Source organism: Nannospalax galili, unplaced genomic scaffold, assembly GCF_000622305.1.
Source record: "Nannospalax galili isolate Female #2095 unplaced genomic scaffold, S.galili_v1.0 scaffold2103, whole genome shotgun sequence".
NCBI classification, from domain to species: Eukaryota; Metazoa; Chordata; class Mammalia; order Rodentia; family Spalacidae; genus Nannospalax; species Nannospalax galili.
This window is the reverse complement of record NW_008349069.1, coordinates 154,527-171,030: the sequence shown is the minus strand read 5'-3', so window position 1 is coordinate 171,030 and position 16,504 is coordinate 154,527. Positions and strand designations below refer to the sequence as shown.

General features: G+C 44.6%; 1 protein-coding gene across 1 annotated transcript; it reads left to right on the top strand.

The window, feature by feature from the left end:
• Positions 1-5,043: 5,043 nt before the first annotated feature.
• On the top strand, positions 5,044-11,431 carry Pdp2 (pyruvate dehyrogenase phosphatase catalytic subunit 2). Its single transcript, XM_008846270.3, has 2 exons — positions 5,044-5,197; positions 7,649-11,431. Exon 2 carries the CDS (start codon positions 7,686-7,688, stop codon positions 9,255-9,257), a length of 1,572 nt encoding a protein of 523 aa, XP_008844492.1. The 5' UTR covers positions 5,044-5,197; positions 7,649-7,685; the 3' UTR covers positions 9,258-11,431.
• The last annotated feature ends 5,073 nt before the right edge of the window (positions 11,432-16,504 follow it).

Below are 16,504 nucleotides of genomic sequence, written 5' to 3'. Positions count from 1 at the left end.
CCACTAACACAATCAATAACTAAAATTTTTTAAATTCTAAGAGTAGTTTAAAAATAATTATAAAACTGTAGGATTAGGTATATGTTCAAAGTTTTTAGGAGTAACGTAAGCTAAATGCCCTGAAATCCTCTCATTTGGAAACAGCTTTACAATGCCTGAGTGAACTTGCAAAACAGAAAGACAAAGTTAAATGCCCTGGGAAGCAAGAATGCTGCTGCAAGGCTAAACTCTTCTGCTAATTGGCAAAGGATAAAGACATCTAAAGCTTTTACGAATTCTCTCAGATTATCAGGACTGATGTTGTAATTTTGGCAGAAACAAACTCAGGTCCTTCTGGTATAAGACTGACGTCAAATCCAGTTTTCCTAACAGAAAATCTTGTCTCTGTAGCTAAGTAATCAGGAGACTTTGCTGGAATCATTCCAGAAATCCAGCCTTTTTACTCTGCTAACTCCTCTAGCTTATACTGGGTGTTTTTGAAACAGAGTCTCATGAGTCCAGGCTGGCCTTGGGCTTCCTTTGTAGCCAAGAATGAACCCGAACCCCTGTTCCTTCTGCCTCTTCTTCCAGAGTGCTAGGATTACAGGTAGGTCACTCCTGATCTTAAACTGAGATTAATCCCAGGGCCTCATGCTTGCTAGGCAAGCACTCTACTGATTGAGCTACATTTCCAGCTTTGTCCTTTGGTTTTAAAATACAGTTTTTCTTTTTTCTGATTATACAAGTTATGTCAAATGGGACTCTCTCTCTCTCTCTCTCTCTCTCTCTCTGTGTGTGTGTGTGTGTGTGTGTGTGTGTGTAATACATTTGTTTATTGATTGAATAAGGTCTCATGTGGTTGAGTATGACCTTGAACTCTGATCCCCATGCATCTATTTCCCTCGGATTACAGGTATGTGCCACCATCTTTGGCTCTGGTAATATATGTTTATGGAAGAAAAATTTTAATTTGTGGAGACTACAGGTGGGCAAGTGGCACCGGAAGTGAACATGTACTGGCCCCTGGCAGTTGGACTCCAGGGGCAGGTCACTTGGGGCATATGATGACATGAAGAATTAGTGAACTTCCAGATAACCAATGGATCAACTAGACTTCATGGACATGGCCTCAGGTATTCCACACTGCAGAACAGAATCTGCATGTATAAATACATGATAAGTGGCTTAGTATGTATATATTGTCAATGGCTTGCTTGTTCTGAGTTAACATTCCAGTCCTGGTGGCCCTGGAAAAATCCAGGTTCACTTTTTTGTCTCTTTAGTACAAACTGAAAATATAGCCAGAGTCTAGGCTACAGGCCTAACTCCAGAGGCTCCAACTTGTCTGACCACGCACCGTGAAGACAGCAAACAGAATTAATGAGAATGCGCAGGAAAGGATTTTAATAAACACAGCCATGTTGTGAAGAAAATGTTTTACTCACTTCTGTAATTGTGATAAAACACCATTGCAAAAGCAACTTATGGAAGAAATACCCAGGAAACTGAGAACTCGTATCTCTAACAGCAAACACAAAAACAGAGCTCAAACCGGAAATGGACAAGGTTATGAACTGGCAAAGCCTACCCCCCAGCGATGCACTTCCTCCAACAAGACTAACACTTTCTAGAAATCCCATGACCTTCCAACAGTGCCACCAACTGGGGATGAGGGTTCAAATATTTGAGTCTATAAGGGACGTTTCTCATTCAAACCCCCACAGATGGAAAGTAGGTATTTTAGTCCATCTTCAGTACTTACAGGAGCTTTAAATAAAGGAAGAATTGGAGCAGGGGGCAAGAGGACTGCATAAATAATCAACTCTGGTCCAGGTTTCTCTGGTTGATCATTGTGTCAGTTCTGGTTCTGCAAGGTGTTCAGAAATCCCTAGAGTTTAAGGGGATAATCTGATTCCCCTGAGATAACTGTCTCTGCTTTGTGGTGATCTCATCTTGGGGTGATTTATCTGTGAGGCTGTGCTAGTACTAGAATCCAAGATGAATGTAGGTTTAGGATATTGACTTAGAGACTTTCAGGTAACTTTTTGGAGGTCTGGAACAAGACATGGTAAAAAACTGACGGTAAGAAGCTTCAGTTACTTTTATTTTGGTTCCTTCAGACTTGAAAGGGGGATGAAATTGGTTAGGTACCACCAGGCTGATTTTGTTTTGTTCTGCTTCGTTTCTTTTCATTTGCTGTTTCGTTTTTGACACAGAGTCCTGCTATGTAGCCCAAATTGGCCTCAAATTCATGATCCCCTTGCTGCAGACTCCCAAATGCTGGGATTACTGGCATGTACCTCAACATTTTGCTTGGTATCACAGTATTTAGACAGGCATGCCTTGAGTGTTTAGCATGGCTGTGTGCAGAGTTAAGGATTTGAACCAAAGTTCTTTTTGTTGTTGTTGTTGTTGTTTTTGAGATAGGGTCTCTCTGTAGCTCCAGCTGGCCTGGAACTCACGATGTAGACCAGACTGGCCTTGAACTCACAGAGATCCACCTGCCTCTGCCTCCTGAGTGCTGGGATTAAAGATGTGCGCCACCATGCCTGACTTGAACCAAAGTTTTAAGACAAGGAGACAGATGCAAAAATGAATTCAGGGATGGTAGGCTTTAAATCTGATTTTAGTTATCTTGTGGACCGGTGCGGGGAGTCAGTGCTTTTCAGCAAAACAGTTTCTAGGCACTTATAAAAAGTAGAGGACTTAGTGGATCAAAAGTATGTCTCAATTTGCATTCCCACTTGCTGACTCAAACTCATGCTCTGCCCTCACTTTCCAAGTGCTGGGATTACAGGTGCGCTTCACCATGCCTGGCTCACTAAATTAGGATTTAATAGTTGTCAGGTTGTTTGGTAAACAACAATAGCTGTTTTTAATTCACATTTGTTTGGTTTTGAGTGAGGCTGAAGGTTGTTCCGTATTTTCTCTAAAAGTGCCAGTTGATCTGTGCTTTTCCTTTCTGAAAGGAATATAAATCCTCTTCCTTCATTTGTTCCTTGTAAGAGTTGGGGACAAGGAAACCTTGGGAGACCTCACAGGGAACTTGGGTTGCTGATCATAATCAGTCACAGATATACTTGTAGCTTTTGAAGTGAATGTTGTAATGAGCACCATATTCTTAAAGGTGTATTTTTACTTTGGAAGTAGGGATATATGGTAACTTAGAAAAACTTGCTGGGAATATTATGTAGTGATGGAGCATTGGTTTAGCATGTGAGAGGCCATAGGCTCAAGTCCCAATAACACACACACACATACACACACACACACACACACACAAATAATTTTTATTTTGACAGAGTCTTAACTTTATAGCCCTGGCTTGGCTTTTTCTATGTAGACCAGACTGACTTTGATCTCTCTCAACAGATCTGCTTGCCTCTGCCTCCTGAGTGCTGGGATTAAAGGCATGCACCACCACACCCACCATATTTTTTTATAAGAAGAAAAGAAAAACTGTGGTTTCAGACTTAGTAGAATGATGTAATTTTTCTCAGGAAAGTGGTAGTGGCGTTGATGTTTCTCTAAGAGTTAGCTCAGGGCCAGTCACATTGTAGACTGCTGTATTTGTCCTGAAAAATAACCCCTCTACAAGCTCAAATGAACTATTTGTAAAACAAATAAAATCAAAAGTGTGCTTCCCAGTTCTCTCAAGTCTATTTAATTAGAGCTATTTTTAGTATGGATCTGAAAAAGCCCTCTCAATGTCCAGGAAGAGAAGATTACAAATTCTGACTTAGAACTTCTTGAAAGGGCTCTGCCTGGTGGTACAGATCTTTAATCCCAGCTGCTCTTGAGGCTGAGGCAGGAGGATTACAAGTTCAAGGTCTGCCTGGGCAACTTGGTGAAACCCTGTTTCACAATATTGAGAGAAGAGGGGATATATCTCAGTGGGAGAGTAATGTGTAGGAGGTCCTAGGTTCAATATTCAGTATCACAAAAGCAAAACAAAATGAAACTAGACCCATAACAAAAAATAAGGCACTTGCCTTTTTAATCTCAGCCCTTGAGAGCCCTTGAGAGGTAGATCTCTGTGTTTTTTTTTTTTTTTTAGACAGAGTCCTGTTATTGTAACCCTGGCTAGCTTGGAATATGGAGACAGGTTGGCCTTGAACTCTCAGAAATCTGCCTGCTTCTGCCTCCCCAGTGCTGGGATTAGTGCTGGGTTTAAAGGCAAGGGCCACCACACTCAGTTGAAAACAAAGTAATTTATAAGGATATAGGCGGTGACTGACCTCTGACACTGTTTGGGCCGGAAGGGACACAGGGAGCATCTGTTGTTCTGGTCCTTTGCCTTTTCCAAGTAACAATGAGAGCGAACATTCCTTGTCAGTGATGGGCCAATAGAATTGTGAATTCAAAGCAGTGGCAACTAAGGAGCCAATGAACACATTGGGTCAGAAATTTGAGTTTTAGAAGGGTCATCCTGGCTCCTCTGTAGAGGAGGGATAGGACCAGTAGAAGTTGGCAGCGGGAGGCGGGGCTTGGAATAGGACGTCCACAAACAAAAGGATGGGGAGGTATTTAGGAGCTAGAAATGATAAGTGGAAGAGGTGTGGGAAAAGTCAGAGAGGCATCAAATTGACCCCACAGCTTTGGGCTTGGTTCTCTGTGTGCCAGCGAGGCCATTACTGGTTAGGACGAACAGGTTTAGCAGGAAAATAAGGTCAGGGCAAATTATGCTTGAGTCCTCCACTAAGCCTTCCAGGCAGGTGATATCCAGGTGGATGAAAATAAGGGCGTGGCATGTAGGAGAGTAGCCTAGAGAGATCCGCACAAAATTGGGGAAGAATTTGTGCGGGATATAACGACAGTACGGAATTAGAGGTCTGTAGGTTCCAGGCTGGCAGGGTGTTGCGAAAACGCCAGCTGGGGGCACAGCCACGTGACAGCCTGATCTGGCGGCTACAGCTCTAACACTACGGTAACGGGAGGGGAAGGGTGCAGGGCGGTGCTGGCCCCTCCTCTCTGCCGTCCTCTTGCTCTCGTCATCCATTGGGTAACACGGATGTCCATCAAGGGCCCGCCTTCGTAGATAAGCCAATCAGGAATGGCGGGAGGGAGCTTTCTTGGCGAGCTTGTTCCTCGTCCGGGGGCCTGTCCAGAGAAGTAAAATCCGGGCAGCTGCAGCCGCAAACTCTTCGCCGGCGCGGGGCTGAGGGAATTCGCCGAGTGCCAGCGGCGCGAGCTGGTGAACAGAGGGTGAGGGTCGGAGGTAAGAAAGTGGACCGGGGGTGGGGCGTGGACTTCGCTGCGGCGGACCCCGCCGACGCCTGGCGCTCCTCCGCCCGACGCACCAGCTCAGGTGAAGGGGCGGAGAACGTAGAGGAGATGAGGTGAGAGGGCGGGCCGAGCGGGGCCCCAGGCCTGGTCACCCCACTTGCGCGCACGCGCCACGTGGGCCGGCGCGGTGGTGGGGGAGGCTGCGGCGCGGCGCGTCCCCTGCACTGGATGCGTTGCCCTGGTCAGCCTCCCGAGCTGGACGGCGCGCTGTGCGCCTGTGCACCACCTGGAAAGCCGCGGTTCAGAGACCCTAACCGGGTGTCACCACTCCTGGCTAGAATGTGGCTGCGCCAGGTTTTAGGGGAGACCGAGTTTGGTAAACGACGGATCCTGTGCCTTTACCTAGGAGGCTGTGGTTGTACCCTTGAACTTCAGACTTATTTTCTTTCGGAAGGCTAAATTTTGTCCCGGCTGCAGGAAACTGTTTTTGTCGCGCACGGTGGCCTGCCCTCTCTCCCAGGGTCAAAGGGCGTCCGAGGCAGGCTTTCAGTGCCCCTGACCTCATCTGCCCCAAGTTCTGTGCCGTGGGTAAAGGACGATGATCCTCACTGGTTTTGGGAAACAGTTTCACAGTGAATATACACCTTTGACCTACTGATTTTGGAAGTAAGCAAAGAAAGGTTGCTGCACAAGGCCAGGCAGTTTGGTGGCCGCGCAATAATGGTGTTTAATAAATAGCAGGCTAGGGGCTGGAGAGAGATCTCAGCGGTTAAGAACACTGGTTGTTCTTGCAGAAGACCTGGGTTCAAATCCCAGCCCCCACATGGCAGCTAACAACTGTCCATAACTCCAGCTCCAGGGGATCCGACAGCCTCTTCCGTCTTCCGCGGGCATTGCACGACGCGGGTGCACCTACCTACATGCAGGAAATACATGCATACACATAAAATAAAAATAAATAAATAGATAAATAAATAGCAGCCAACTCCAAGTCCCCAGTAATAGCTAATAGATATACAAATTGATTGTCTATGGCAAAATGCTCTATTACATATCCATCTCTGGGCCAGCTGGGGTTTCAGGGGGACCCTGTCTCAAAAAGGAAAAAAAAAAAATCCATAAAATGTATTATCACCCAAAACATTGCTTTTAACAGGGAAGCCAGATAGATTTAAAGTGGTTGATGCAACCATAAAAAACATGCACAGAATGACTAGAGGAATATGCCTTCAGTGGCAAGAATATTAACTACCTTTCGTTTTTTAAATTTTATTTGGGGGGGGGTCTTTGATACAGGATCTCCCTGTAGCCCCAGCCAACCTGGAACTTGCAGTGCAGACCAGGCTGACCTTGAATTCATCAAGATTTGCCTGCCTCTGCCTCCCAAGTGCTGGGATTAAAGGTGTAGGCCACCATGCCCAGTTCTTAACTGTCTTTTTAAACTTTTCCCCCACCCCAGACTCACTGTAGAGCCCTGACTGGCCTGGAACTCACTTTGTATATCAGCCTGGGTTGCCTTTGTCTCCCAAGTGCCACCACACCCAATAACTACGCTTTTTTTTTTTCTTTCTGTCTTTTTGAGACAGGGTCTCATTGTAGTCCCAGCTGGCCTGGAACTCACTATGGAGACCAGGCTGGCCTCCAATACACAGAGATATGCCTGCCTCTGCCTCCCAAGTGCTGGGATTAAAGGCATGTGCCACCATGCCCCAGCTCTACCTTTTTTTTCTTTTATTGGACTTGTTATATTTTATTAAATCCTCTCAAGACCTGTGAGAACTGCAACTGGTAGCTGCAGTTCCAGCTACTTTGGAGGCTGAGACAGGAGGATCTGAATTTTTAAGGCCAGTCTGGCAACTGAATGAGACTGTCTAAGAATAAGTTTGGAAAGTAATAGGAGACTGGGGGTGTAGCTCAGTGGTGGGTAGCACCTCATATATATCACAACAGACATTGGGTTCAATCCTCAGTACTGCATAAAGCAAGAAGAAAATAAAAACTAAGACTGATATTATGCCCATCCTACTGGTAGTAACTGGTGTTCAGACATAGTGAAGCAGTGTCTGATGTTAAATAGCTAGTGTCACATCTGGTGTGCCACTGCACCTCTGAAAATGCCACCGTGAACTAATATTTGAGGGCCTTTGTACCAGGTGCGGGGCTGGACACAGGAATAGCTGTTGGTAATTCCTAAATTCATGGAGGGTAGTGAGGAAGCAGGTATCTACGTGGGCGCTACAGCTTACAGGTGAGCTAGGTCGTAGGCTCTGGCCTGAGAAAGGATTTGGGAAGGAGAGGAAATGGAAGCATCAGATCAGCTGGGAGCAAGGTGGGAGGGCCTTACTGGCTCTATAAAAGCAGAAAGGATATTAGCAAATCAAGTTTTTCAGCAGTCGTACTTTTGATAATTGAAACTTTGAAGCTTTTATAAACTTATTTTCAGGCTGAAAAAGGACTCCACTCGCCAGTATAGTTTCAGAATGTCAAGTACTGTGTCCTACTGGATCTTCAATTCTGCAAGGAATTATATTGCTACATTTCAAGGGGGCAGACGTTTGTACTCGAGTGTGACGAATAGGAATCAGTTGAAATGGAGACTCTTTTCTCCTGCACTGCCCACTATAAAAAGCAGTTCCCCATGTGGTAACTTTGCTTTGTGGAAAGCCTACAGACACACATCAACTGAAGAAGAGGATTTCCACTTGCAGCTCAGCCCTGAGCAGGTCAATGAAGTGCTTCGAGCTGGTGAATTATCCCACAAGGTTCTTGATTTCAACAGTGGAGTCCTACATTCAGTGTTGAGGTTTGAGAGCAACCAGCTGGCTGCCAACTCACCAGTGGAGGACCGACAAGGTGTAGCTTCCTGCCTGCAGACCAACGGGCTGATGTTTGGCATCTTTGATGGACACGGTGGCCATGCATGTGCGCAAGCAGTGAGCGAGAGGCTCTTCTACTACATGGCAGTGTCCCTTGGAGCAGATGGAAGAAGAATGGAAAACATGAAGCCCCTGCTGCCCATCCTGCAGTGGCTCAAGCACCCAGGGGACAGTATCTATAAGGATGTCACATCAGTACATCTGGACCACCTTCGTGTCTATTGTCAGGAACTGCTTGACCTGCATATGGAGATGGGGCTCAGCATTGAAGAAGCATTAATGTATTCCTTCCAGAGATTGGATTCTGACATCTCGCTTGAAATTCAGGCTCCCCTGGAAGATGAGGCGACAAGGAATTTGTCCCTCCAGGTTGCTTTCTCTGGAGCAACAGCTTGCATGGCCTATGTCAATGGAGTTCACCTGCATGTAGCAAATGCTGGTGACTGTCGGGCTATCCTTGGTGTCCAGGAAGAAAATGGTACGTGGTCCTGTTTACCTCTTACCTGTGACCACAATGCCTGGAATGAGGCTGAGCTGTCCCGACTGAAGCGGGAACACCCTGAGTCAGAGGACAGGACACTCATCATAGACGATAGGCTGCTGGGGGTCCTTATACCCTGCAGGGCCTTCGGAGATGTCCAGCTGAAATGGAGTAAAGAGTTGCAGCACAGTGTCCTAGAGAGGGGCTTTGACACTGAGGCCCTCAACATCTACCAGTTCACGCCACCCCACTACCACACTCCACCCTATCTGACTGCCAAACCTGAGGTCACATACCACAGGCTGAGGCCCCAGGATAAGTTCCTTGTGTTGGCCTCAGATGGCTTGTGGGACATGCTGAGCAATGAGGATGTGGTGAGGCTGATGGTGGGGCACCTGTCCAAAGTAGGTCACCACAAGCCAGACCTGGACCAAAGGCCGGCCAACCTGGGACTCATGCAGAGTCTGCTGCTGCAGAGGAAAGCCAGTGGACTCCATGCAGCTGACCAAAATGCAGCCACACATCTGATCAGACATGCCATCGGGAGCAATGAGTATGGGGAGATGGAGCCAGAGCGACTGGCTGCCATGCTGACATTGCCAGAGGACGTGGCCAGGATGTACCGGGATGATATCACTGTCACTGTTGTGTTTTTTAACTCAGATTCAATTGATACTTATTACAAGGGGGGTTAAGAGTCTCCTATCCTGTTGCCAAGGCTACCATGATTGCCCTTTAAAACATTTTCACTTACTCCTAAGTGAGCTATTCAGACCTTTCTGGTAGGATAGGCAGATAGAGGTTGCTGAGTAATTGACTAATACAAGAAGAGGGGGGAGGGCTAGTTATAACAACAGTAGCAGTGATTTTTATGTCTTGGTGTGCACTGGTAAACTCCTATGCAGAGGACAGAGATTAAAGACTAGAATTGGCTTAGGCCCTTGTAGCTGGTGTCCTTTACAAAGACAGTCTCTGTCATTGTATAACTGTGTCATCCTGTGCTTTTAGAGGATAAATTTAATCATGATTCTAAGAATAAAGAACTCTGGGATCTTCTGAGACCCAACTTCAAAATCTACAAATGTGGTAATTCGGAACTCACAGTTATACACACCTTCTAGGCTATGAAATTTTCTTTTTTTTTTTTTAAATTATGGAAGCTTCAGTTTACAAAGCACACTACAGGGCACTTTTCTATGCAATATTCTAACTTTTTTTTTGCGTGTGACTTTTTGTAATACTGTGAAGATATTTTGTTATATTGCATTTTAGCTCTAAATTAATTTTAAAACTGAATTCTCAAACTTGCAGGCAGGCCTACTGTAAGCGAGTTTGGGACTAATCTGTTTTTCAGAGGGGCTAGGCCTATGGACCAGCTGAATTTAATTGTGCAGCATTTGGCCTCCTCTACTGAGTCTCACTCCCAAACCTTTGAGCCACACTAGGAGGTAATTTATGTCTAATCCCTAATTCCTGGCCTTTTTTACTTAGTAAAATGTTCCTGCTTGGCTGAGCCTTGGGGCTATTCATAGTTTTTAGTCTTTCTGATTCTATCTGTCAAACACTCTGGTTCCATCTGGCACAATCCTACCTCTGCTCTGCTGCTGAACCTCACTCTGCTGCCACTGAAAGTCTTTCACTTGTTCTGCCTTCTAAAGGTTCCAAGTCAGGAGGCATGTGATCACATGGTAGTTGTAGTGGACATTTAGGCAGAACAGGCTTATTCAGTGGTTTGTGGACTTAAGAGTTCAGCCTGAATCTAGAGGTGAAAATACGAAGGTCCTAAGAACAGCCACGAGCCAAGGCTTTCTTTCTGCATTTTGAGAAGCAGGAAGGAGGAGGGAGATTTATCAGATGGGACATCTGCCCCTGACTGTGAGAAATTGCTTCAGGAATTAGATCGTAGTTAGTATCAGAGTTGGGCAGAAATACAAATGCAGCTCATCATAGTTTTCAGAGGCTGCAAAGTCTTTGTATTTACTTGAAAATTAACCCACACGGATCCTTTTTAGGGGATGAGTTTCCTCTTCTAATGAGTGGCTGTGGCATATAAACAGCAGGAAATGTGTCCCTAAATGGAAACAAATATTTTTTTGTAGGATTAGCCCTCAAAACTTGGCAGCTCTAGTTTCCTGTACCTCATCAGAACTCTTCAGTGTTGGTGAACTCTATTAGTTGATTCTTTGCTTCTTACCTGCAGTGCCATCCACTGAATAGCAGATAACTAGGTTTGGCTTCCTTGGCTTTACAAGTGACATTGTCAAGAGTTGGGACTGGGCTGATGAGATGGCTCACTGGGTAAAGGCTGCAACCTGAGTTCCATTCCTGGGACCCACACATGGGTAGAAGGAGAGAACCAACTCCTGAAAACTGTCCTCTGACCTCCACATGCATGCACTCACACAAAATAAATTGGAAAAAAATTCATAAAAGAATTAGGATCATTCTGTACAGGTATAATCATTTTCCATTATACCTGTTTAGTGATGTGGTTTCATATGTGAAATTTTCTTTTGGGTATTTAAGCCTTGGTTCTTTTGTTCTGAAACCATTACTGTTCCTTCTGATCTCTTACACGTTTACCCAAAAACAAAATGTGATTCTCCATTGAGGTTCCCATACCCACATTTGGGCATGTTTACTTTCTGTGACTCTTTGAGAAGTCCACACCCATATACTCTGGTGTGTCTTCTTTTCCTTTGAGTGCCTCTTTCTCTTAACCCTCATGTTAAGCCTATTCTAAATGATTAGACCCCAACTCAATTTCCTAAAAATAAAAGATAATATAAAATGTAAACTAAGCATGGTATCTAATGCCAGTAATCCCAGTGCTTGGGCAGTAGAGGCAGGAGGATCAGAAGTTTAAGGTACATAGGAAGTTCAAGGCCAACCAGGATATATGAGGCACTATCTCAAAAAAAAACAATGAGTCTTAGGCACTGAGGCAGGAGGACCTGAGTTTGAGGCTAGGGTATGCTACAGAGTAAGACCCTGCCTCAGGAAAAAATGTGAATCACTGCCGTTGTGCTATCATGAAGGCTAGCTGATTGAATGGAAGTCTCTACTTCCCTGGACATTTCCTTTGTCCTTTATTTTTCATGCCAGTTAAACCGTGGAGTATCCTTGGAGCCTTAAGTGGCATACAGTGTCTGGATCCTATTTTGGAACCCAGCATGGGTCATAAATGTATCTGATTCAGTAACTTATCCTGTAGTTGATAGAACACAGACGTCCCATCTATATCTCCAAGTGTGTCTGTGTTTTTTCACTGTCTAATAGATGTCTCTGTTTTCCAGTTGATATACTGAGAGAGAAGGAAGGCCTATTTATTGTCTACCTTTGTCTCTCTGTGAACTCAGCTCTTCCCATGACCACTCCAGGGAGCATTGCCTTCTGGTTAAATGCCAGTGTGTCTGCCTCCCTGGCAGTGACCTTGAAATATGGACTGCTGCTTTGAGACAGTAAACTTAGAGATTTGTGGTCCTTGTCAGTTCTTCCAAAGCTCTTGTCCCTCTGTTCTTAGGGAGATTAAAATTTCAAGACTTTGAAAGAAATAATGAGATTGACCATTTAATATTTTAGATGTAACTTTTGAAGGAAGTATGCCTTGGTGCTTAAAATAATGTACTTATGATTTTGGGTAAGAAACTGATGGTATTGACATAATTTAGACACTTTTATGTGTAAATAATACAGTGCTGTTGATTTTGGAAACAAAACTAGAGAAGATGCAAGCTCTGAATGTATGTTAGATCAAATTCATAAGATTCTCTGAGATGTTATTTGTATCATTAAAGCTAATTTATTATAATGTAAACTTTGAGGTGTTTTAATGTATAGATTTTTTTCCTCTCCGGAATTACATTTGGCCTAAGAGGTTTTTTAGCTTTTAGGCACACTGGACAAAACTTATGTTTGACAGCTTTTAATTATAGTAAAATATAAATGACTCGAACTTGAGTTAAAGAAGAGTATTATTACATAGAAGAGCATCAACAAAATGTATTCCAAAGGAGGCTGGTTCAGTTCTTTTGCCCATCAGTCTCTGGTGACCCCTCTTCTTTTGACAGCTATTGGGAAGCCTTCACTTCCCAGGTTAAACTGGAATATTCTGGAACTGAGCCATTTCTGTTTCATCATTAAGTGGTTTGTCCTTGAAACCTGAGTGTTGTGCAGAAGGAAAGCCTTCTGAAGCTTTGGATTTGAGGCTCAAGGCATAGTTTGTTGTAAGCTGTCACAGGTATGACCTAAGGGAAGCATGTGTTGGCTGCTGTGTAACCATTTCTTGAGCCCCCTGAGGCCCTGTCCTTTCCTCTCCTGATGTCTAACTTGCCTCCTGGAAAATAGTTTTTACCCAGCATTTTCTTGGAATAATCATTTATCATGTTCTTTAATAATTACTGGCATTCGTATTTTAAGCTGTGTACCAATGTTCCTATTTGACACTGATTTTCTAACCATGGAGAATATTTAAGTAAAACTTGTAAATAAAAGACAAAAATTTGGTTTCCTTTAGTTTGAATACTAATTTTTCTAGCCCTTGAGGATGCTAAGCAAACTGTTGTTTCAGCCCTCTGACCTGACCAAGGAGGAATTTAGGCTATTTAAGGATCTCCAAAAGAGAAGCATGGTACTTTAACTTTTGGTAGCTACTGAGCACACAGGGAGTCCTCACTTAAGTTAGCCATGTGTGTGGTGACCCAAGAAGTAAACGGAAATGAAGCCTTTTTTTTTTTTGTCTTTTTGAGATAGGCTCTCCCTGTAGCCCCAGCTGGCCTGGAATTCACTATGTACACCAGGCTGACTTTGAACTCACAAAGATCCACCTGCCCCTGCCTCCCAAGTGCTAGGACTAAAGGCATGTGCCACCATGCCCGGCAGAAATGAAAATTTTTGGTGTGAAGGTTCCACGTACTCTAGGCTAAGGCCTGTTGGGATTTTATAGTTTATTGAGAACCTACCATAAAACCAGCTTTCATATTATTATAGAGCCAGCTTTGGGGAAAGATATAGACTGTTAATCTCCATGAACTGAAGAAGACCCCACTCTATCCCATTCCATGATTGTACTGTGCCTCAGTGTACACAGAGTGATGTTTTTGATTGGCCTGTAATAATGGCACATATTTATGGGGTACATTATGATGTGTCAATTTGTATATACATTGTATAATGATCAAATCCATCTCTCTCTCTCTCTCTCTTTTTTTTTTTGAGACAGGGTCTCTCTGTAGGCCTGGCACTTGCTATGTAGACCAGGCTGGCCTTGATCCCAGAGATCTACATGTCTCTGTCTCCCAAGTGCTGGGACTAAAGGCATGTACCACTGAGCCAGGCTGGGGGTGGGGATGGTATCCATTTCTTTTAATCATTTCTTGAGCAGATTTTGGTGAAAAAAGATGGGAGAGTATAGAGGTCTGGTAAGAATGAGGAGGAGCTATTGCCTTGCTTTTGTGTGTACAGTGTATTGCCTGCATATGTGTAAGTGCACCCATGTCATGTAATGTGCATGGAGATCAGAAGAGGGCTTCAGATCCCCTGGAGCTAGAGTTACTGATGGTTGTTAGTCATCATGTGGGTGCTGAGAATCGAACCCGGGCCTCTGCAAGAGCAGCCAGTGCTCTTAACCACCATTTCTCCAGCCCCAAGAATTAACTCTTAATACTGCTTTGGCTACCAGGAATCAGCTTACATAGCCTCAGTTTACATATCAATGGCCCATCATTTTGGAACATAAAATAGAACTCAGGGGCTATGGGGAATGGCTCAGTGGTAAAGTGCTCACTGCACAGGCATGAAGACCTGAGTTAGATTCTGGCATTTATTTAAAAAAAAAAAAAAGAAAGCAAGCCACATAAAAATGCAAAAAGAACACATGTAAAAAAGCTAGGCATAGTGGCACATCTAATCACGTGCTGAGGAGGTAGAGACAGGCAGACCCCTGCCACTCACTGGCTGGATAGTCCAGCCTAAGTCTAGGTCAACCTACGACAAACCTTGTCTCAAAAAACAAGGTGGATTTTTCTTAAGGAATAACACCCCAGGCTGTTCTCTGGCCTCCTCCCACTTGTGCTCACCTGTGCACAAACACATATCCACATGTACATGTGTACATACAAACATATACAAAATAGAACACAGGAAAATTAAATTTAAAAAATGAGGTGTTTTAGCTCTTTAGCCAGAAAGAGAAAAAAAATCAATTTTATTTTTGGAAACAGCATCTTGCTTTATTGTCCAGACTGACCTGGAACTCTAGAACCTCCTGTCCCAGCCTCCAGATTGCTGGGATTACAGGTATGCAACACTAGAAAAAGCTAAAATTATAAATTTGTTTCACCTTTCACCTCCAGGATTTTTGTTCTGTTTCACTTGATGCTACTAAATGCTGGTGATCCTCTGAATTGGGAGTGGCCAGATTCCAAAGCAAGTGGCTCTACCTGGGGTTGGTAGGCCTTTACTATCTCTGTGCAGTGCTTGATCTTATCTGCTTTCTCCATAGTTTAGGTCTGGGCAATGGCCTGCATGAGGCAGCAGGGATGTGGTGAAGGGGCCAGAGTTCCTCTTCTGACTTTTCACTGTCAAGGAAATAAGCAGGCTTGATGCCTGGAAAAATGGTCTGTGGAGGAACACTCTGGAACCTACTGTATCTGCTCAACCTCTGCCTGCCTATCCCAGATTCTGGAAAGCCCTCATCTACCTTTATCACCCTGCAGTAGAGAAACAGAAGGGATATCTTCTTAGGGCTGTGGCTCTGTCCACAATGTGCAAGCCTTTCGTGCTCTGGAACTATTCATGGCCACAAAGGATAGGAAGGGGCCACCCAGAGAAAGGAACACATAGATTGAAATCCAAGATCTGATCCCGTCCAGTGTCTGGGGACAGAATTTCTGGGGAATTGGGGTAGGCAGGAGTCCTGGTGATGTGGAAGTAGAGCTAGCTAAATGTGGCTGGAGGGGCAAGGAGGGGCCCTCAGGTGACCTGTAGGGACAGGAAAGAGATTGTGTAGGGTAAGCTGGGTATGGTGGTGAATGCTTATAATTTCAGCACTTAGGAGATGGAGGTTGGAGGATCAGGATCAGGAGTTCAAAGTCATGTTCAAGGCCAGACTAGGCTACACACACTTCTGTCTTAAAAAGATAAAGAGCAGTCATACAGAGTGGCCTCAGAAAAGGCTGTGGGTATGGCTTTTCTTTACTAGCTTGGGCTGGGACAGCTGCAGCATCCGCACAGGGAGTCCTGCCTCAACTTCTATTTCCCTATGGAATTATCAGGGCTGCAAGTGTCCTTGTTAATCTCTCCACCCATCCCATTAGCTTCAGGCCTGCCCCTCCCATATCTACACTCCTATTCTGCCCCAGTGATGCAAAGGTGATTGTGAAATGAGTGAGGAAAGATGGATGGACAGACAGATGGATAGACATTAAGGAATGCATAGATAGAAAGGAATCAGCAAAAGAGAGGGAGGTCAGAGACCAGGAGGAAAACAGGAAGCTGTGGCATGGAAGCAAAAAGAAGAGAGGAACATCAGCCAGGAGGATCTGGTACAGAGAGAACATGGATGTGGATGGGTAAAAATGCCCTTTAACTTTTAAAAAACAAAAGAGGGGCTGGAGAGATGGCTGAGCAGATAAGAGCATTGGTTGCTCTTGCAGAGGACTTGGGTTGGAGTCCCAGCACCCACATGGTGGCTAACAACCATCCATAATTCTAGTTCCATGGGTTCCAACACCCTCTTCTGACCTCCTCGGGCACTGCATGACATGCAGTTATGCACATGCAGGCAATACACTTCTACACATAAAATAAAATAAATAAAATATTTTTAAAATAAAGAAGAGGCCAGGTGTGGTGGCACACGCCTTTAATCCCAGCACTTGGGAGGCAGAGGCAGGCGGATCTTTGTGAGTTCGAGGCCAGCCTGGTCTACCTAGTGAGTTCC